The sequence below is a fragment of the Phaseolus vulgaris genome, chromosome 5, assembly GCF_051622355.1.
Source record: "Phaseolus vulgaris cultivar YP4 chromosome 5, ASM5162235v1, whole genome shotgun sequence".
NCBI lineage: Eukaryota > Viridiplantae > Streptophyta > Magnoliopsida > Fabales > Fabaceae > Phaseolus > Phaseolus vulgaris.
In genome coordinates this window covers 5312979-5336464 of record NC_143502.1, presented here as the reverse complement: position 1 = coordinate 5336464, position 23486 = coordinate 5312979, and the positions used below count along the sequence as shown (strand labels likewise).

The following is a 23486-nucleotide window of genomic DNA, read 5'->3' as shown; positions in this document are numbered from 1 at the left end:
TTTTCAGAGTTCTAACCTAATTGACCTCGACCTTTATCTTCACCTCGACCTTTATCTTCATCTTCATCTTCATAACCAAAATCAGAATTAGAATGAGAGGGAAGGATACTGTAACTCAATAAGATATTTTAAAAGGTAATATATAGATACGACATAATAAATATCAATATAAGTTTAGACGAATTTTCTTTTCATGAAAATGTTATTATATCAACTATTTTTTTTAACCGAACATATTATGATTATTATCATATAAAACTGTAAGATGCTGACAAACTATAATTGATATGAGAACTGCAGAATTATGAAGTAGCAATTATGATTTTTAGTTTTCTCACAATGAGATAGATGTGAATAAAAATATTATTTTAATGTAAATAATTAATATATAGTTGTTTAATTTTTTTTAAAAAAAAATACTTATAAAATATAGAGAATTTGAAATATTTACTAAGTAATTTTTCAATTTATAAAAAAATTAAAAATTATATCTGTAAAATTCACATTGAAATTTATGCCATCCGTTAAAATGTCGTATCAATTAAAGTTATTAAAAAAATAATTAACATTTCAATTTTTTACATCTTAAGAAAACTCCCCTGAACATTTTTTTGAGATGCTTTAAAGACATTTGTGTATTAATTGGATGGAGAGAGAAGAATAAAAGGTTGGACATTTGAGAAATTTTAATTTAAAAATACAATTTCGAAATAAAATATTAATATCAAAATTGAAAAGGCCCAAGTTATTATTACTCTGTAATTAACTATTCAGTTAAGTTTCATAAATAATCATTTTTAAAAATTTTACTAATATATGTTTTATTTATTAATAAATTTACCAAATTTCTTAATTTAGGAAGGATAATAACAAAAAAAAAAACAACTAGCAGAAATGAAATTCCAAAGTAGTGGTAGATGTTGTTATCTTGACTTATGATTAATAATCCCAACCAAATTATTGCGAATTTAAGGAAAAATAAAGCGCAAAAATAATAGGAAGAAGTTTGAAGGTTGTGGCAACATGTACCTTCGCTAGTACTGGGGAACAACACTTGATCAACAATGTCCTCGTAGTCTTTCTCAAATGCTAACTGCAAAACTGATTTGTCTTTATTGTTTGTAATAGTAAACGCAGTTTCCACAACCCATTTCCAGAAGTCTGGTGGTGAAGAATCTAGAATCTTCATTACATCTTTGTGACCATTCAAGAAGGCTTCATGAAACAAAGTATTTCCTTGGTTGTTGGTTACTAGGATTGCCTCTTTGGCTTGTTCAGAATTTGGATTACGAAGAACTGCAGTCAACAACTTGTGAAGAGTATAGATGTGGCCAGCTCTTGCAGCAACATGCAGTGGGGTGTCACCATTTCTATTTTTTGCTGTCAAAATCTCTGCTCCACCAATTTCATCTATTCTTTCCACACAGTCAACATTTCCATAGAGAGCTGCTACATGCAGCACCGTGTTTCCCCCAGGGCTCTTTTGCTTTAGAGTCTGATCATCTATTATTTCTCTCCAAGATTCATCCTCTTTTTGTTTTATTGAATCGTATGTTCTCTTTGGCAACAAACACCAACCATGTGCCTTAACTTCATCACTGCCTTCTTCTGACCTTTCAATTCTGTTTTCTTCAATCATATTCCTTGAAGCCTGTCCTCCTTCCTTGTAGTTATTTTCCAAGTCATAATTCTTCATACTTATCTCCTCTCCACCAGGAAAATCCACCATGCTTCCACCTACTTCTTTTTATGTCTCTAAAAACACCAAAACTACACACACGTATCAATCTATCCACTTTAAAGAATAATTAATAAATAAGTCATAATATACGGTAGACACAAAATTATCAACTTCAAGTACCTTCCACTCTTCAATTTCAACTAGAGTAGAAGTTTTCCTCCTTTCCAATGTTCAAAAGGATGTAATTCTAATGTAACATAAACCAATAATTTATTTATATAAGAGATCCACCTTTTGAGAAGTTGTTACAAAGTAAAAAGTAAAAGAGAAAACTTGAGATACTTTCTAAAATTATGTTATTATCTATCTAATACGGATAACGACACTGATACTAGATACGGATAACGACACTGATACTAGATACGGATAACAACACTGATACTAGATATAGATATATTGTTGATTTTGGCTTAATCTCAAGTCCCACATCGGTGAGTTCATTGTTTGGAAATGAGGTTTGAGGGTTATAAATTAACATCTCCTCCTTCACTGTTAAATATCCCAATTTGTAATATCTTCTCCCATAATAATAAAAGTGGGCGGTTTCAGCTGTGCTCGGAGATTAGGCTAAATTGGCCGAACTCCGTTAACAATTTTCTGGTGTGTTTTTTCCTCTTTATCTCTTTTATTATTCCGCTCGGTTTATTCAATATTATTTATCGGGTAGCTCTATTAGGGTTCTGTTTTAGTGGGAAAATTACCCGTTTTTCCCAACAAGTGGTATCAAGAGCCGAAGGTTCGCCCTTGGGTTGTTTGAAATTATTTGTGATATTGAATATTATATTTTGAGTTTGTAATGGCACATCAAGAAGAAGAAGCGAAGGATGTATCAAGAGAGTTGGGCTCCTCGTCATCATGGTCGAGGTTCCCAGTGTCCACTTTGAAATTGGCGGTGGAAATATTTGATGGCACTGGACATTTTGGCATGTGGCAAGGAGAGGTCTTGGACTCTCTTTTTCAGCAGGGTCTTGATATTGCTATTGAAGAAGAGAAACCAGAAGAGGTAGAGGAGAAAGACTGGAGCATCATCAACCGGTTAGCATGCGGAACTATTCGATCCTGCCTGTCTAGAAAGCAGAAGTATGCTGTAAAAAATGAGACTTCTGCACACAAACTGTGGAAGGCATTGGAGGACAAGTTTTTGAAGAAGAGTGGTCAGAACAAGCTCCTGATGAAGAAAAGGTTGTTTCGATTTGACTACCAACAAGGTACTACTATGAATGCACTCATCACTATGTTTAATCAATTAGTAGCATACCTGTTGAATTTAGATGTGAAGTTTGAGGATGAGGATTTGGCTTTGATGTTGTTATCATCTTTTCCTGGTGAATTTGAACATTTCGAGACTACGCTCCTTCATGGGAAGGAGAATGTGTTGTTAGATGCTGTTTGTTCTGCTTTATATAGTCATGAATTGAGAAAGCATGATAAGATGAAAATCAAATCAACGACATCAGAAGAAGCATTGGTGGCAAGAGGTCGTCAACAAAGCCATACAAAGGGGAGAAGAGGGAGGTCTAAGTCTAAAGGTCGAGCTGTTGCCAAAGATGAGTGTGCTTTCTGTCATGAGAAAGGACATTGGAAGAAAGAATGTCCAAAACTGCAGAAGAAAGGGAAGGTTCTGCAAGATGCAAATGTTGCAGAATGCAAAAGTGATGTGGAATCAGATATCTCTTTAATTGTCTTGCTTTCAGCATCATCGTATCCAGATGAGTGGATATTGGATTCAGGTTGTACCTATCATATGTGTCCCATTTGGCAATGGTTCTTTGAATTTCAAGAACTTGATGGCAGGGTTGTTTACATGGGTAATGATAATCCATGTAAGACAGCTGGGATAGGTTCAATCAAGTTGTGGAATCATGATGGATCCAACAGAATTTTGGGATGTACGGTACGTGCCAAAGTTGAAGAAGAATCTCATCTCATTGGGGGCTTTAGAATCTAAAGGCCTAGTTGTGACAATGCGAGATGGAATTCTTAAAGCAACTTCAGGAGCACTGGTGATGTTGAAAGGCGTGAGGAAGAACAATCTGTATTACTATCAAGGTAGTACAGTGGTGGGGACAGTAGCGGCATCAACTTCCAGCACTAAGAAGGATGACGAGGCAATGAAGTTGTGGCATATGAGGTTGGGACATACTGGAGAGAAATCCTTGCAAATTCTTACCAAGCAGGGATTGTTGAAAGGTACGAAGGCTTGCAAACTTGAATTTTGTGAGCATTGTGTTTTGGGAAAACAACGAAGAGTGAAGTTTGGCACTGCAATTCACAATACCAAGGGTATTCTGGATTATGTGCATCCAGATGTGTGGGGACCTATCAAGACTCCGTCAGGTAGACATTATTTTGTCACTTTTGTGGATGATTTTTCCAGGGGAGAGTTTGGGTGTTTACTATGAAGAACAAAAATGATGTGCTTGAAATTTTCCTTAAGTGGAAAGCTCAAGTTGAAAACCAGATAGGAAGGAAGATTAAGGTTCTCCGAACAGACAATGGAGGAGAATACAAGAGTGATCCGTTCCTGAAGGTATGCCAAGATTGTGGCATAGTTCGACACTTCACTGTTAAAAAAACACCTCAGCAGAATGGGGTGTCGGAGCGTATGAACAAGACACTTGTGGAGAAAGTTCGTTGTATGTTTTCTAATTTTGAGTTAGGCAGAGAGTTTTGGACTGAGGCTGTGACATACGCTCAACATCTCGTCAATCGTTTGCCATCATCTGCTATAGATGGCAAAACCCCGTTAGAGGTATGGTCTGGAAAACCTGCAACTGATTATGATTCTTTGCATGTTTTTGGTTCTATTGCATATTATCATGTGATTGAATCAAAGTTGGATCCACGGGCAAAGAAGGCTTTTTTCATGGGCTTTAGTCCTGAAGTGAAGGGATACCGTTTGTGGTGTCTAGAGGCAAAGAAGACGATTATCAACAGGGATGTTACCTTTGATGAATCTGCCATGTTAAAGAAGGTAAATCCAGAAGGAGCTGACAGTACTCCGCAACAGGTGGAGTGTGCCCGAAAGCATGTAGAGTTTTAGCAGACAGTGGTGATCCCAACACGAAATACCACAAGTGACTCTTCTATGGCAGAAGAAGAGTCAAATGAGGAAGAAGTTCCTACCCAAGAATCTCAACAACAATTAGCGCCAATTGCAGTTAGAAGACAGAGACGAGATATTCAGAAGCCTGCTCGTTTCATGGATATGGTTGCCTATGCACTTCCAGTTGTTGATGACATTCCATCCACTTACCCAGAAGCCATTCTGAGTTCAGAGAGTGGTAATTGGGCAGGTGCGATGAAATAGGAGATGCAGTCTTTAAAGAAGAACAAGACGTGGAAGCTGGCACAATTACCAAAAGGTAAGAAGGCAATTGGGTGCAAATGGATATTTGCAAAGAAATAAGGATTTCCTAATAAAGAATATGTTCGCTACAAGGAAAGGTTGGTTGTTAAAGGCTTTGCTCAGAGGGAGGGAATTGATTATAATGAGGTATTTTCTCCAGTTGTTAAACATTCCTCCATTCGAATTTTGTTGGCCTTGGTAGCACAGTTGAATTTGGAGCTAGCTCAACTTGATGTAAAGACCGCGTTCTTACACGGTGATTTGAAGGAGGAAATCTGTATGTCTCAACCAGAAGGATACAAGGTTGCTGGTCAAGAAGATTGGGTTTGTAAACTTAGCAAATCGTTGTACGGACTGAAACAATCTCTGAGACAGTGGTACAAACGATTTGATAAGTTCATGATGGATCAGAAGTACAAGAGAAGCAAATATGATCATTGTGTGTATTTGCGCAGACTTGAAGATGGTTCCTACATTTACTTACTCTTATAGGTTGATGATATGCTGATTGCAGCAAAGAGCCAAGTTGAGATTTACAGGTTAAAGGCTCAATTGAGTAAAGAGTTCGAGATGAAGGATTTGGGGGAAGCCAAGAAGATTCTTGGCATGGAGATAAACAGGGACAAAGAGAGGGAAAAACTTTGGCTGTCACAAAAGCAGTATTTGCAGAAGGTACCACAACGTTTTGGTATACACGAAGATACAAAACTTGTAAGTACCCCACTTGCTCCTCATTTGAAATTGAGTAGTCGTTTATCTCCAACGGCTGATGAAGAACGAGAATACATGGCGAAAGTTCCATATGCAAATGCAGTTGGAAGCTTGATGTATGCAATGGTGTGTACGAGACCAGATATTTCATAGGTTGTGAGTGTTGTTAGCAGGTACATGCATGATCCGGGCAAGGGTCATTGACAAGCTGTGAGATGAATTTTACAGTACCTCCAAAATACCTTAGATGTTGGATTGACATTTGAGCAAGATGAATCACTTGGTCAATGCATAGTTGGATATTGTGATTCTGATTATGCAGGTGATTTGGATAAGCGACGGTCTACAACTGGCTATTTGTTCACTTTAGCAAAAGCGTCAGTTAGTTGGAAGTCTACCTTGCAGTCTACGGTGGCTTTGTCTACGACAGAGACCTTGTATATAGCGATTACAGAGGTTGTGAAGGAAGCAATTTGGCTTCATGGGTTGCTTAAAGACTTGGGAGTTGGTTAGAAACAACTTGAGTTATATTCTGACAGTCAGAGTGCTATTCATTTAGCAAAGAATCAAGTCTTTCATGCACGGACGAAGCACATTGATGTTCGCTATCACTTTGTGTGTGAGATTCTCGAAGAAGAGGAGATTGTTCTCCAGAAGATTCACACTACGGAGAATCCTGCAGATATGCTCACCAAGGTGGTTACAAGGGCCAAGTTTGAACATTGTTTAGACTTGGTTAATATCTTGCACATTTGAAGTTGGCGCCCGGAGGCGCAAATTTGAAGAACTGCAAAGTTTGTTTTTGTTATGTTTTGAGAATATTTGTATTAGGTGGGACTTGAAATTAAGCCAAGGTGGAGATTTGTTGATTTTGGCTTAATCCCAAGTCCCACATCGGTGGGTCATTGTTTGTGAAGGAGGTTTCAGGGTTATAAATTAACATCTCCTCCTTCACTGTTAAATATCTCAATTTGTAATATCTTCTCCCATAATAATAAAAGTGGGTTGTTTCAGTTGTGCTCGGAGAATAGGCTAAATTGGCCGAACTCTGTTAACAATTTTCTGGTATGTTTTTTTTCTCTTTATCTCTTTTATTATTCCGCTATGTTTATTCAATATTATTTGTCGGATAGCTCTGTTAGAGTTCTGTTTTAGTGGGAAAATTACCCGTTTTTCCCAACATATATGACATGAACATATATATTTCGATATATATAACTTCTAAAATATAGGTCATGAATTTATATATTACATCATTATAAATTATACGATAGGAAATCATCATAACTAAAAAAAACACTTTTTTTTTAATTTTTAAAGATAAATTAACAACTTTAAACCATTTCATATCATATAAAGATATAATAGAAGATTAAATAAAAAAATATTTTGAATAATACATATAAAATCTAAATATTTCTGATTATATATAGGATTTATTTTTTATTTATATAATTATAATAGATATTTATACAATGAAGTTTATACATTTATAGAAAATCATTGTATTTGTCTCTTTTAAATTGTGTTGTCACCATGTTATAATTTTTAAAGAGTTAACATGTGTTTTGATTTGGACATTTCATCGATACGTATCTTATGACTGTCACACACATATCAGTGTTTAATACGAGTCGGATACAAAAACACACAATTTAAAACACGTGTCCAAACTTCATATATTCACTAGTATAAATAATACATTTCACATTTATTATAGATGAATTTTTAATTAATTCCATAATCTATGTATATTCTAACGATATAAAAAATAAACACATTTTATATGATTTGCAAAATCAATATAAGATATAAATATTACATGAGGAAGTTATAGAAAGGCGCGATTGAGAAACCAACTTAAGAGAAAAACAGGATAAATATACATATCAAATACATCTTGATTTCTGATTTTGTTTTATGGAAGAGGATAGTCATCATTCCTCACCTATTGGCTAATTGGTGCCTTTGCATAGGGCACAAATGTTTTTGGAAACTTTTTATTATTCTTAATCAACATATTCACTGTTTATTTAACTTTTAAGTCATTATTTTGTTGATGACTTTTCAACATTTTATTCTTCTACAACTTAAAAGTTATATGTCAAACAATGAAACACAACAGTCACTTTCCTACGAAATATCTTTTTTTTTTTTTTATGATTTAGATTCTTCGGAGAGAGTGAATTTGTGAGGATTAGAGAAGATGTGTGAGGATATAAGAGATTGTTTAGATTGAGGAATGATAGAATGAATTTATGAACATGTTTACTGTAAGTTTACAAATTTATTTTTATTATTAAAAAATATTTGAATAATAAATTATGATTTTTTTGTGTAGTTTAAAATTAATTAAATGTTTTTAATATATAATATTCATAATTATTTATATTTTTTAATAAAAAATTAAAAAATATAATAGAAAATATTTTGATATTAAATTAAAATAAATTTATTAAATATATTAAAATTTATGAAAATAATATTTATTATTATATTCATTTGTTACTTTATATAACTATATATATTATTAATATTATAATTTTTTTATTTTTTTATTTTTTTTACTTTTTTATTTTCATTATTTATAATTATATGTTGTTATTAATAGTATAAATATTTTTAAAATTATAAATAATAAATAAATTTATATAATATTTAATTTTGTATATTGTAATAAGATATTTAAATAAAATACAATAATCTTAAATAATTTCCACAAATTTCTTCGAGTGACACCATCTCATCCTTCACTTCCCCCATCCTTGATTCACCTCCTTTTGAAAATATCTCCTTGACCACTTCTTCAAATTCCTCTAGCTCTTGCTCCAAAATTTCCTTAGAAAAATCAGATGTAACATGCCAAGAATTTATGAGTTTAAAGTCATGACTACTTCTAGTGATATTAACCATCAACATAGGCCACGTAAGATTTTTTAATGTTTAAGTAAAAGAAAACGGACAAGAAATAAATGATGAACCAACTGTACAAGTTGACCTCACAACACCAGATGAACCAACTTATTCTTCAAAAGTTAAAACACAAACTTTCATATTCGAAGAAAAAAAACTACAGATTCTTACATCTGAAATTATTCATAATTACATTTTCCAGATTAAATGTTTTAAAAATAGTTTATGGATTTCTCAATAGTGAAATTCGACTTTAAATTGTACCAGGGGAAAAATACCTCCATGTGAACTTCTCTCACAAAATACTGAGAAATTGCGTGTTACTATTTTCATTTTAAAATAATACTTTATTTTAGTTATATATAAAATTTAAAAATAACTAATATTTTCATATTTTAATAAATGATTACTTTTTTCCCTATCATCAAATCAATTATTTTGGTTTTTTATTCAAAAATAATTTATTTATAAACACAATGAAACTATTGTAATCAAATTATTTAAAAATCATATATTTACTATTATTTTTTATGACACATTCTTGATAAACAATAAATGCACAACCATATTTTTTCCATTTCTCTTTTCTCTATAAAGATTCACCAAGAACAAGTTTGGGAAAACAATAAATGCACAACTACCATGATATCATGTATAGTATGTTGATTGTAGCTAGTTGGTTGAGGGTAATTTTGATGAAAAAGAAAGTCAAGAGGAAAGGGGAGAAACATACCCCGTAATATAAGAGAATTTCACTAGAAAATTGTGGATTAAATGATGTTTTATCATTTTGTTTTTCATCAGGTTGACTAGAAAATTATGGATTAAATGATGTTTAATATTTTGTTTTTCATCAAGTTGAAGATATTATGTACATAATTTATTATTTTTAAAAAAAGTAGACCATTATAAATATGATACATGTTATTATATTTATCTTGTCATTTAATCGCACAGTCCAAATAATCTATTATGTTATACATTATAATTATTAGATTTTTGAACGTAATTGATTATAGTTAATTTCTTATAATTAATTAGGATTTTTTTTAATAATTAGATATAGTTTTGTAATTGAGGTAATGTTTTATGCATAATTAGTTAAGGAGTGGTATTTTATATACTTTGTATTCGTAGTTAAACCTTTAATTTATAAGTTTTTTTTTAAAATTATTTATATTTATTGATGTTTAGACGTGTTTAAATTTCAGATTTATTTTCTGATTACAAATTATAATTACAAATATTATTCTATTTATTAAAAAAAAAAATTGTGTATGAAGTGACGGTTTTAATACAAAAAATTTATTATTTACATACTAATTATTATACGGATTTACGGATTTGGATTTGTATGTAAAGTGAGTGTTACATACGTATTTTTACATACAAACCCATATCCGTATGTAAAGTGAGCAATACATACGGATTTTTAAAAACGGATCCAGATCTATATGCAAATTAAGTGTTACATACCAATTTTTACATACAGATCCAGATCCGTATGTAAAGTGAGCATTACATACGGATTTTTACATACGAATCCAAATCCGTATATAAAGTAAGTGTTACAAACTGATTTTTACATACAAATCCAGATTCATATATAAAGTGAGCATTACATAAAAAAATATACATACGGATTTGGATTTGTATAGTTCTTGATGGGAATTAAAAGTAATGAACAAACTAAAATAAATAAAAATGAAAATGAAAATATAAAAGAAGGTTATAAAGAATTAAATAATTTTAAGATTTATTACGTTGTTAGAATTAAATTTAAAAAATAATTAAACTCAAATTAATTGGGCCATATTTTAATTAGAAAATTAATTTGAGTTTAATTATTTTTTAAATTTAATTAAAAAAATTATAATATTAAAATTAAAAAAAAAACATAAATATTAGTATCAATAATAATATTTCATATTGATGGCCTCCATCTAAATCCAATTAAAATTATAACACCTTTTTTCTAATTGGGCCATATGTGTTGCAGCCCATTAAAAAACTAAAACTAAAATTAGGTGTTGTATGGAGCGTATGAAGCAGTAATAATTATATACGGATTGTATCCGTTTATAAAGTATTACATTTGTAATATTTATGGATTTGTAATATTTATAATATTTATAATTTTTATAATTTTTATAATTTTTATAATATTTATAATATTTATAATATTTATAATATTTATAATATTTATAATATTTATAATATTTATAATATTTATAATATTTATAATATTTATAATATTTATAATATTTATAATATTTATAATATTTATAATATTTATAATATTTATAATATTATACTGGCTAGAGCACTCAGAGTTCAGTACGCGCTAGTCGAAGCTCAGTCTTAGTTAGGTCAGGTCAGCTTCTAAACCAAGTTGATAGGCCATATGGTTGGGCTCAAGATGTGTGTTAACTCTTTTTTATATATACTTAACGTAACCCCCTCGTGCGAGGCTTAGACGGCCAGTAGGGATAGTAAAGGACCTAGGGGTGCGCTTAGTGCGTATGGGTCTTGCACAAGCAAATATTTTCTCTAAACCTAAGCTCATGTGCGCTAGGACGCAGTGAGTAGGTTGCATGTGTGGTACGTAGCGCCTCGCCGAAGGTGCCTACATGAAATAGATTAAACCCTTGATGTTGGTACATGAGTTAGTACTCTGGTGGTTATACTGTTAAGATTTGATGCACTCCAAAAGGGAGAGATTATGTTCAGTTGCGGCGCTAAGAGAATGTTCTCTAAAACATAATATCTTTAATTACGCAGGCTTTCATTGGAAGAGACTCCTGTGATGGAAAGCTGCTACAAGAGGTAGGCTATAAAAGGAACTTGAGATCCTAGGTAAAGGTACACGGTTTCTAAGACTGAAACTACTCACTTACTTCTTGTTTCTATAAGCCTTGTACTGACTTGATCGTTGGAGTGCAATCAACAGGTAGGGCCCATTTTGTCTCAATGGAGCGCGTTTCAGAAGGAAGCACAAAATCTACCATAGATAGACAGAGCCACAACTTGTCTTCGAAGTGAACCGGTGACCAGATCAACCGACAAGAACATTTGACACCCACCGTGGGGCCCGATAAAACCAACCCCCACCCACGGTTGTGATAGAGCTCTCAAGCGAAATGAGGAACACGAGGCAAGTTTTTTCACCCTACATAAATGATTAGTAGTTTTTTCAGTTTTAATAATTATAACCAAACTAGTAGCACATTGTAAATATTTGAAAGAGTAAGTTATTGGGAATGAAAATTTTTAAGACAATGTCTAAAGACTACATTAATCTCATGACAATGAATCTTTTGATAAGAGACACAAAATGTTTAATAAATGTGTTGAAAATGTGGAAACTATTGTTAATTCAGTATAATATTTATTTTGTGTATTATGTGGTTGTTGCTCGTTTAAAATATGTTTCTTATGTTTGGTTCTTCATGTTTGTACGTATATTATAAAAGCATCATAATCAAGTATTGTCTTAAATAAACAAATTGAATTAAGTCAATTACTTGCACCATAATAATGAACATATTAATTTGGAAGGATTTAATTGTGTTCCTACTAGGGAGATGGGACCTAGAGAACTATTGAAGTCTTCTTCTCCTTCCTTCGGTCGGTCAGGTTGCTGGGTGATGAACTAGAGGACCATATTATGATTATTATCATATAAAGTTGTAAGATGCAGACAAACTTGATATGAGAACTACTGCAGAATTATGAAGTAGCAATTATGATTTTTAGTATGAGATATATGTGAATAAAAATATTATTTTAATGTAGATTACTAATATATAGTTGTTTAAAACTAAAAAAATACTTATAAAATATAGAGAATTGGAATTATTTACTAAGCAATTTTTTCAATTTATAAAAAAAATTTAAAAATTAAATCTGTAAAATTCCATTGAAATGTATGTCATCTGTTAAAATGCCGTATCAGTTAAAGTTATTAAAAAAATAATTTGCATTTCAATTTTTTACATCTTAGGAAAACTCCCCTGAACAATTTTTGGAGATGCTTTAAAGACATTTGTGTACTAATTGGATGGAGAGAGAAGAATAAAAAGGTTGGACATTTGAGAAGTTTTAATTTAAAATACAATTTCGAAATAAAATATTAATTTGAAAATTGAAAAGGCCTAACTTATTAGTACTTTGTAATTAACTATTCAGTTAAGTTTCATAAATAATTATTTTTTAAAACTTTACTAAGATATGTTTTATTTATTAATAAATTGACCTAATTTCTTAATTTAGGAAGGATAAATTTCCCTTAATAAAAACAAGATAAAAGCTAGCAGAAATGGAATTCCAAAGTAGTGGTAGATTAGATGTTGTTATCTTGACTTATGATTAATATATATGCCTCATCCCAAACTTGTTGGAGATCCATATCAATTAAATATTAAAACCTTTTATATTATATAAGTTTAGAATCTTTTATATTATATAAGTTGATAATATAAGAGTGGGTGTAAGTGTAAACCTTTCTGATGAGTGGTTTTATGGAGTTGAGTAAAAATATTTTGAAATTAGGAAAAATAGAGCATTAGCAAAAATAATAGGAGGAAGTTTAAAAGGTTGTGGCAACTATGTACCTTCCATACGAGGAATTATTCTGGTCAACCCATCATCAACAGTGTCCTCGTACCCTCTCTCAAATGCTAACTGCAAAACTGATTTGTCTTGATAGTTTGTACAAGCAAACACTTCTAGCTCAACCAATTTCCTGAAACCTGGTGGTGAAGAATCTAGAATCTCCATTACATTTTTGTGACCATTCAACAAGGCTTCATGAAACAAAGTATTTCTTTGTTTGTTGATTACTAGGATTACCATTTTGGCTTGTTGAGAATTTAGATTACGAAGAAGTGGAGCCACCAACTTGTGAAGAGTAGAGATCTTGCCAGCTCTTGCAGCAACATGCAGTGGGGTGTCACCATTATTATTTAATGCTATCAAAATCTCTGCTCCACCAATTTCATCTATTCTTTCCACACAGTCAACATTTCCATAGAGAGCTGCTACATGCAGCACCGTGTTTCCCCCAGGGCTCTTTTGCTTTAGAGTCTGATCATCTATTATTTCTCTCCAAGATTCATCCTCTTTTTGTTTTATTGAATCGTATGTTCTCTTTGGCAACAAACACCAACCATGTGCCTTAACTTCATCACTGCGTTCTTCTGAGATTTCAATTCTGTTTTCTTCATCATTGTTTTCTCCTCCGATGTAGTTATTCTCCACGTCCTCCATTATCTCCCCTCCACTAGGAAAATCCATCGTGCTCTTTTTCTGTAATAATATTAAGATATGTTGCTAGCCTTTCTACTCTGCCTTTTCACTGTTAGAAAAATAGTTTTAGTTTTTGGATTTTTGATATAATTTAATAATATAAAAAAGTATATTAATTAATATGTGAGGTTATATCTATTTTTTTAAAATTAATTGAAATCTAGTTTGATAAAGATTAGAAAACATTCAAAAGATAGGTTTTGTTTCTGCAGAAAAATTGCTCACTGTTAATCATAAAGAAAAAGTATGACAAGAAAAGGGGATTAAAAAAATTATTCATGGATCAATTGCATCAAGTTATAATTTAATGTATAATATATAAGAATTTAATGTATAATATATGACGTAAGATTCTTATAAATATGCATTTGAATTTAGATAATGTGGTGCTCAAATCTATAATTCTTTATGAATGATGCTTTATTTTTTTAATTTTACGAATCCTAATTTTAATTTATAAATGGAAGAAATTTTCGATAACTAAATTAAGGTAAAATAAATTTTATGGCAGTGAGAGAACCTTCACATACTCCAATTCAAAGAAAATAATTGAATGAAAAGTCATGACTTTTTTTTCTTGAATTTTCTATCTAGCACCATTTATACTTTTATTTTTCTATCTAGCACTTTTTTGTTTTTAATTCCCTATTTAGCATCTTTTTGTTTTTATTTTTCTATCTAGCACCCTTTTATTTTTTATTTCCCTATCTAGCATCATTTAAAAATAATAAAAAATAATAATTTTTTTATAATTTTAATTTTGAATGTATTAAAAAATAAATATTTTTAATATTTAAAATAGTTAGAAATATAATTAATGAATAAAGAAATGAGTATTTACAAAATAAAAATAAAAAAATAATAAATTTAAAATGTTTAGTTTAAAATTATTTTTTTAAGAATGAAGAAAATAAAAAATTAAACCCTACAACAACATAAAAGTTGAATCTATAAACATAAATTAGTATTTATTTTTATTATTATTGATGATGTAATCATGTTAATTTCAAGTAAAAATACAGGATATAATTATAAAAAAAACAAAATTAATTAGTATTAATTAATAGTGGACACACAAATAATATTGAAGTGTTTACCTTAAATGTAAAATCCTAAAAAAAAACTAATGCAAATGTTATCCTTAATGTTTAAAAATGAGAATAAAAAATGCAAAAATAAATAAGTCTAGAAAATAAAAACAACAACAATAAAATAAAAACAAAAAAACAGAAATAAATAAAGAATGACAGAAAAAAAATAATAACTAAAAACATAAAAGATATAAAAGAAAAATAAATGAAAGATGGTCCTTCATTTAATATTTTCTTCAATGGTACATTAAATAATTTGTGCGAAATGAAACATAATTAATGACGAGAAGTGCACAATCCAGTAATGTTGGAACAAATTTTTTATGTGTGTCCTAATGTTTGACAATATGAACATTTTTTTTTCGATCATGTTGTTCTCTTATGTCCATATCAGTTCTTATTCAACTTGTTTTTTTTTTATAATTATATCATGTATTTTTTACTTGAAATTAACATGATTACATCATCAATAATAATAAAAATAAATACTAATTTATGTTTATAGATTCAACTTTTATGTTGTTGTAGAGTTTAATTTTTTATTTTCTTCATTCTTAAAAAAATAATTTTTAAACTAAACATTTTAAATTTATTATTTTATTTTTTTGTAAAAACTCATTTCTTTATTCATTAATTATATTTCTAACTATTTTAAACATTAAAAATATTTATTTTTTAATGCACTCAAAATTAAAATTATCAATTTTTTTTAATTTATTTTTAAAATGGTGTTAGATAGGGAAATAAAAAATAAAAGGGTGTTAGATAGGGAAATAAAAACAAAAGGGTGTTAGATAGGGAAATAAAAACAAAAGAGTGCTAAATTGTGAAGTAAAAGTGTAAATGGTACTAAATAGGGAATTTATCCACCAGAGACCCGTTACATTATTTTAATTATTTAAATGCTGATTTTTACTATGCATTCATGTAATTTTTGCATTCATAGGTCCGTTCCGTAACACGTGCAATTTTTTTTATTTGAATAAAAGAGGGAGAGGTTACATTGGAAAAAAAATGACATTAAATACATATATATTTGTATATTTTGTATATTTTTCATGAATACTATTAGTTTCGAAATTAATTGAATGGTAGATTTGTAATTACTAAAAAATTACAAAGAGATAGATTGAGAGAAGGAAAGTGAGAGGAAGAAACTCCTCATACAGGAACTCTTATGAATCAAGATAAGTGTCTATCTCTATTATAATTTAATGTATGGTATGCAAGAATAATAGGTCTTTTATTTTTTTATTGACAATAAAAAATAAATAAATGTGGATTACTTTATGGGTGGTCCAACCCTGATACATGAAACACAACCTTTAACCACCCCACTAGACTGAATCCGAAAAGAATCATCTAAGACTAACACTCATACAACTAAAAAGTATATCATGAAATCATCCCAGCAAACCAAAGGTTCCATCAGACACATTCAATTTATTCTTCACAAATTAAAACGCATTCAATTTATTTTTCAAAAATTAAAACACAAACTTTCATATTCCAAGAAAAAAACTATTATGCATTCTTCCATCTGAAATTGATAATTACATTTTTCAGATTAAATGTTTTAAAAAGAGTTTATAAATTTTCTCATCAATGATTTAAAAATAATGTTTTAAATTATATAAATTATTTATTCAAAGTGCACAATTCTTTTTATAGTAAAAATTTAATTAAATTAAAGAAGAATAAAGAAATATTATAACTCTTTATAAAAAAATTAGTTAAATGAACATCATTACTTTCATCCTCCTATTAAACCAATTCTACCATAGAGACCAACGATAGATGATAACTTCTACCAATCAGTGATTGTCCTTCTCCCACCCTTACTATTCAAGCTAAGAGTGGATAGCTAATGTGTTCCACTCTTTGAACATGGTTCTATGGTTGGTTCGCGATTCTGGGATGCCAAAGGTGTCCTTTGGATGATCTCGTAGTTCCTAGAGGTGGAGACGGTGGGTCGGTCTATGGATATCATGTTCAATTCCCCTATGTCGTCATATTAAGGATAATGGTACATTGACAATCTCAATTTTTTATACAACCACGTTACAACTTCTATTACTATTATTTTAATATTTTTTTCATATAATTTAATTATAAATTTACTCTTTATTATATATATTTATTTTTAAACTCATCACATACAACTCCAACAATTGTCAAACTATCATTTTCTATATATCAAAGATCATGATACATTGACAACTTATTTTTTTTCTATATCTACCATACAACTTTCAATACTATTATTTTAATAAATTTTCACATTATTTAATTATACATTTATCCTTTATTATGTTTTTTATTTTTTTAAATTATCACTTTACAACTATCTTAATTGTCAAAGTATAATTTTTGATATATCAACATACCGAAAACTTATACTGCATAAACACTATAATACATATATCAACAGATGTGATCTTACAAACTCATTTTATAATTAGAGATTAGTGGTTTATCCAAAAAACCAGAGAGAAGATAAGAAATGGATTGTTGTACAATTTAGGATATATTTCCTCCTGAAAATGGATTGTGTAATATTTCAAAAGAATATAACTTATAATAATACTTAAATTTGAACTACTGTTTTGAATGGTTGAATTTAAAAGATTTTAAAATTTTACAATGCAAGAAATAATAAAGGAAAAAAAAATCAAAGATACAGAGAGCAAAAAAAGCCTTGGATTCTTGTCCTAACATCAATGACTGCATATTTATCAAGATTTTGACATACCGGTTATCACCGGTATCTCTTTGTTTTGGATTTTTCCAAAACCTCTATAAATAGGTTTTGAGTTGTAAATTGTTGTTATTTTTTCATAATAATAAGAATGTTGAGTTCAGTTGTTGGTACCTGGTAAATGGCTCTTTCACTCTTCTTCTCCGATTACAGCTTTTCAATCTCCATCAACGCCAATCAAGCTTTTCTCTTCGTGTGTTTCTGGAGGATTCAGCGTTCCTTCTCTCACCTCTTTATCTTAATTTTCAGAATTGTTACACTTTTACAATTTTGTCCCTTAATCTTTTTACGCTTTTACCCTTCTTTAATGCGCTGTCATCCACTGTCATTTTCTAGAGTTTGTGTTCACACTACTTCTGATTTATTCATTTCTATAATCTATCTTTTCAGAATGTTATACATAATTTTAGTGATATATAGTTGACTTCCATTTTAATAAATTATTACTTTATTTCCTATCATCAAATCAATTATTTTGGTTTTTCATTCAAAATTATTTATTTATAAAAATAATGACACTATTTTAATGAAATCGTTACTATTATTTTTAATGACACGACCACCACGTTTTGTCCATTTCTCTTTCTCCGTCAACACAACCCGATTCATTTTTTTTATTTATAAGAAGATGTAAAATAATACTTACCAGACATTAATATGACACAGAGAAAATATGAAGATATATTTAATTTTTAAAAAGTAGGACACGTGGATACAAATCTATATATCATATAATTATAAATTATATAAATTGATAATAAAGATTTATATTTATAAATATATTTTTTTTAGTAAAAATATTCTAAAAGATATGTTCTTTATTTTTATAGTCATAATAAAAATTTATATAATAAATTTTAAATTTTAAAAAATTAATATATATATATTTTTTAAATTATGTTAAAGTTAACTGAAATTCAACAAATATTTTTTAAGTTAGACCCCTTTATCGATACATATTCTATAAATATCGTACGAATGTGGATGTCAGATTCGTGTGTTAAGAGAGGTGTGTTTGAACTTCACAAATGATTGATATATTAACACAATGAAATTATTATAATCAGTTGTTAAAAGTATGTTTTTTACTGTAAAAAAAAATTTATCTCGAAAGAATGAATACTTTTTCGGGTTCTTTCATTACGATTTCTTATTATTCTTTAAATTTGTCCAAAATTCAAAATTACATTCAATGTTTGCTTAAATTTCAACAATAAGATACTAAATACAAATTATTTAATCCTTATATATGATTTTCAATAATTTAATCCTTATATATGATTTTCAATAATTAATTGGTGTTTAATTTGTTAATTCAAACCTGCGAAAAAGGATCTGGGATTTTTTGTTTTTGTTTTGGGACGTGATGATTGAATTAATTGTGAATGAGTTATTGATTAATATGTTTTGTTGATTTTTCTTAATTTTGAATTTTTTGTTTTTGATGATAAAAGTTTTGAATTTCGAAACCTATCCTTCTTATTATTCTTGAGATTCTGAATTTGTTGAATTATTTGACGAATGGCTTTGACTTTGTGCCTTTTAAATTTATTATTTGATTAACTACGGACTCCTAATAACCATAGGTTAATATTAATATTTTTTATATAAAGTTTGTTTGTAAATCAATTTTTAGTATTTTATGAAATATAATTTTAAATTTTTAAAATTTGGAACTAAGACCAGACCTTGTACATTTGTTGAAATGTACATAAATAAAATAATTATAAACTACTTGCTTAAATAATACAATATTAAATATGAAAATGTTACATCAAGCACAATTGAAAATTAATTTAGCCAACTTAAAATCCTAGAGAAAAAATAATTTAGAGCCTCTCAATTGTTGTTAGATAAATCAAAAGAAGATCGAAATTATTTTTGTATTAAACAATGTTAGTCGATTTTCATTTCTTTCATATGTGAAAACTTTTTTAAAGAAAAAAAAATGACTAAAATATAATTTAAAATATTTTTTTGTTAATATATTCATAAATATAACATTTTTTAAAACCTGTGCAATACAGTAAACATATTTATATAAAATAAAAATATAGTTGAGATATAGAATAATAAAATAATTTAAAAATTTAAACAAAATCGCTAGAAGGAGGGCTTGAACCTCCGACCTTGTGGTTAACAGCCACACGCTCTAACCAACTGAGCTATTCCAGCTTTGTCACAGTAAGCATATTTATTGTTTATCACCTATACTGAAAACAATTTATTTTTTCTTTTAAATTATGTAGCTTACTTAAGAAAATTTGCTTTTATTCTTGAAATAAGTTTACAAATGATTTTTATTTTTTAAAGTTAATTAAAACATTGGTTTCTATTATTACGTAAAATCAATTTATTAATTTTTTCGAGTAGAAAATCAGGAACTTCATTGAAAAAAAACATTTAATTATATGAATGTGGTTTAGTTAATAAGCTTCAAGTTTTTAGCAATAATTGAGTATAAAAAATTTGTAAGATTGATTTTTAAAATGAGAAATAAAATATGGAAATTAATAATTACGTCTAGGGGGGCATTGAGCTTACAAACGAAATTTCACATCTATTCATGTTTTTCTAAGAATACAAATTTTCGTTGAATGAAATTCTTCAAGATAAAGTTTCTTATTTTTATACAAATTTTATATGTTATATTTTCTTTATAATTTTTAAGACTTTTATAGAGTTATAAGTGGAGTAGTTTTTAATCTTAATTAAACCTCCAATTGAGTCTTACATGAGGCAACTACAATACAAGAAGAACACAAAAAAAAGTGGAGATCTTCAAAAGCATGAAAGGAAATTCCACATAAAGGCCAAGAAGCATTTTTGACCAATTGATTCCAAGTCGAATCACTTCGAACATGTGCCCTAGCCTTCGTGTGTGTTTGTATGTGTGTGCGTGTAGTCGCATTCTTAAATGAAGTTAATTTTAAAAATACCATCGCGTTTTGAATGATAGTGTCTAACCGTAAAAATGCATTAAATAAATAGTCGTTATTTTTACATTTTGCACTAGCGTTCATTTTATCTGGTTCATGATGGGATCAAGTCTAATGAAGGGTGAAGATAGATCTTATGAATTTGTTGTTGCTTGCAAGGGAAGTGGATGAGAACAATTTCTTGATGCATTGTAATTGTGTGTGTGCATGTGCATGTGAGTCTGTATGCGTGTGCATGTGTTCATATTTATTGAATAAAGATACAGTAAGTTATTTAAATATGTTATAATAAATAAGGGTGACAAAGCGGGAAGGGTGACAAAGCGAGATGGGCTGACATTTTCAACCTGCATTAGCTCGCCCCGCATAACCTGCGGTCTGTGCGAGCCAGCAGTGGGGCAGGGCGGGCTGGCCTGCTAGCTCGCAAAAAAAAAATAATTAACTTGACTGCAATGGTCCAGTGGAGGAATGACAACTTTGAGTGAAAGAAAATTAGGTTTTCACTCAAAACACACAACTACGATGTTTCCAAAAACGCACACAACACACGATGCACTCTCCTTTGCAACACTACCGCTCGCTTTGGCTGCGACTCCATGCGGCTTCGCCTGCAAATGTTGCACGCTGCTGCCACTCGCGCTGCTCCGCTACTATACACCGTTGCTGCCTCCACTCATCCTCCACATTAAATAAATAAAAGAAAGTGGGCCGGCCTACAAACCCACATGCCAACCCACATGCGAGGCAGGCCATGAAAATCATCCCGCATTTTGTATGCAGGACGGTCCATCCCGATTCGCATTTTGCAGACATATGCGGGGCGGGTCAGCTAGCTTTGCCACCCTTAATAATAAATAATTTTCAATGCAGAAATAAACAAATCGAAGAATATAAATGCGACTATTATGTAATTTAGTGAATAATGATCATTGTCCAAATTAATATTGATAGAGATTGTGATAAATAATATGCTATAACCCACAAATATATTGGTAAATTAAGTTATTACTTAACGACTTATGCTAACTTTTGCAGTTTTCAAGAACACATAGTTGCTAGGCTTAAAAGCATTTCATTATCTTAGAACAACATGGAAAAACTTTTAGTGTTAGATCTGGAAAGAACTTTTACTTCTTATTAACATTGATTCGATTTTCTGTTATTTACAAATTTTAATTGACAATTGTTTGTAAGTTTATTAAGCATTTAAGTATATTTTATGAATATTTATATATTTGCATTCATTAATTTGTTTACAATGTGAAACAATAGTAAGTGTTTGTGCTTAACTATATTTTGATGGTTTGCTGATGATGTCAAAAACAAAAATAATCATGTAAAAAATCCGAACAAACGAAGACAAATTCCACCTAAATCGTCCGTCATATTTGACTAAACTACCGTTTCCACATAAATTGTCGTCAATTTTAAAACTTGATATTTTTTATTTCTTATTTTTTCATATCAACTATAACTTATACCAACCTATCATTGTTAACTTCAATTATGATTACATTTTTCAACTTGAGTGGACATTAAAATGCTAATTTTTAACGACTATTATAATTGTTGGTATATTAATCCACTTACAATGACGTCTTGATTAGCAACGGTTTAATATTTTTTTTCGAATGATTTTTTAACAATTGTCAAAAGGTTTGTGTATAGTATTGAAGCTTCTCTAATGTTGATATTAGTAGTTGATAATATAAGAGTATGTTGATAAATTTGTTAACTTAGGTTTTATATATAAAGAGTATTTTCATTGATCACTACTAGAAAATTACTAATTAGAAACTAATTTTAGAGACTAAAAATAATTAATTATTATATTGACTAAATTAGATACTATTTTAGAAACTAAAAATATTATTGGTTTCTAAATTAGTTTCTATTATTGATAAATAGTTTCTAAATTGGTATCTATTTAGCTACTAAGATTTTAACAACCAATTACTTAGATTCTAGATTTGGTAGCAAAAGCTTTGGTAGCTAATTAGATATCAATTTATAAACTATTTATCAATAATAAAAATTAATTTAGAAACCAATAATTTTTTTAGTATCTGAAATAGTATCTAATTTAGTCAATATAATAACTAATTATTTTTTGTCTCTAAAATGAGTTTCTATTAATTGTTTTTCTTGTTATGGATATAATAGACTTCAATCTAGTCTTTTCTTAGAATTCTTTATTAATAAGTATAGGTTACCCATGTACCATTTTTGTTAATGTATGGATTTTGGTATACTCCTCCATATTTTTTTTGTATTTTCTTTCTTTTTTATTTTAGTAATATTTTTTTTTCATGTGGTAACAAATGATTGTTGTTACTTAAGGTGACAACATAACTCAGATGTCAAGTTTCATCGAAAGTTTTTATAAAAAAGAATATATCTAAATGAATTGAATATGTATCTATACAAGTGTATAAATGAATTGTAGATAAATTTTATAAATTATAATATATATATATATATATATATATATTATAAATGCATGTGATCTTTTTAAACACTGCCTTTTTTTAATATAAATATTGTGTTATGATTTCATTGTAATAATCATATTTTTATACTTGAGCAAATGTTGTGGTAGGTGAAAAGGGTATAAATGAATGAACAAGTGCAAGAAAAAAATTATGTTATATTAGATGTTTTAATTAAATTAGTGATG

At 29.2% G+C, this 23486-nt stretch overlaps 1 protein-coding gene and 1 non-coding gene across 3 annotated transcripts; both read right to left on the bottom strand.

The window, feature by feature from the left end:
- Nucleotides 1-11036: 11036 nt before the first annotated feature.
- LOC137834968 (uncharacterized) lies at nt 11037-18068 on the bottom strand. Of its 2 annotated transcripts, XM_068643245.2 has the most exons (3): nt 17985-18068; nt 13328-14070; nt 11037-11883 (listed from the first exon to the last, which is right to left on the bottom strand). In XM_068643245.2, exons 2-3 carry the CDS (start codon nt 14007-14009, stop codon nt 11879-11881), a joined length of 687 nt encoding a protein of 228 aa, XP_068499346.2. In that variant the 5' UTR covers nt 14010-14070; nt 17985-18068; the 3' UTR covers nt 11037-11878. The 2 variants fall into 2 exon arrangements, with proteins under 2 accessions (XP_068499346.2, XP_068499344.2); XM_068643243.2 differs by lacking the exon at nt 11037-11883 and having other exon boundaries at nt 13097-14070.
- Nucleotides 18069-19971: 1903 nt separating this feature from the next.
- On the bottom strand, nt 19972-20045 carry TRNAN-GUU (transfer RNA asparagine (anticodon GUU)). The gene has a single exon. It is a non-coding gene; the product is annotated as a tRNA-Asn (tRNA).
- Between the last annotated feature and the right edge of the window lie 3441 nt (nt 20046-23486).

Excerpts from the sequence above, each read along its gene's own strand:
- LOC137834968 (XM_068643243.2), bottom strand. The coding sequence starts at position 14,009 with ATGGATTTTCCTAGTGGAGGGGAGATAATGGAGGACGTGGAGAATAAC.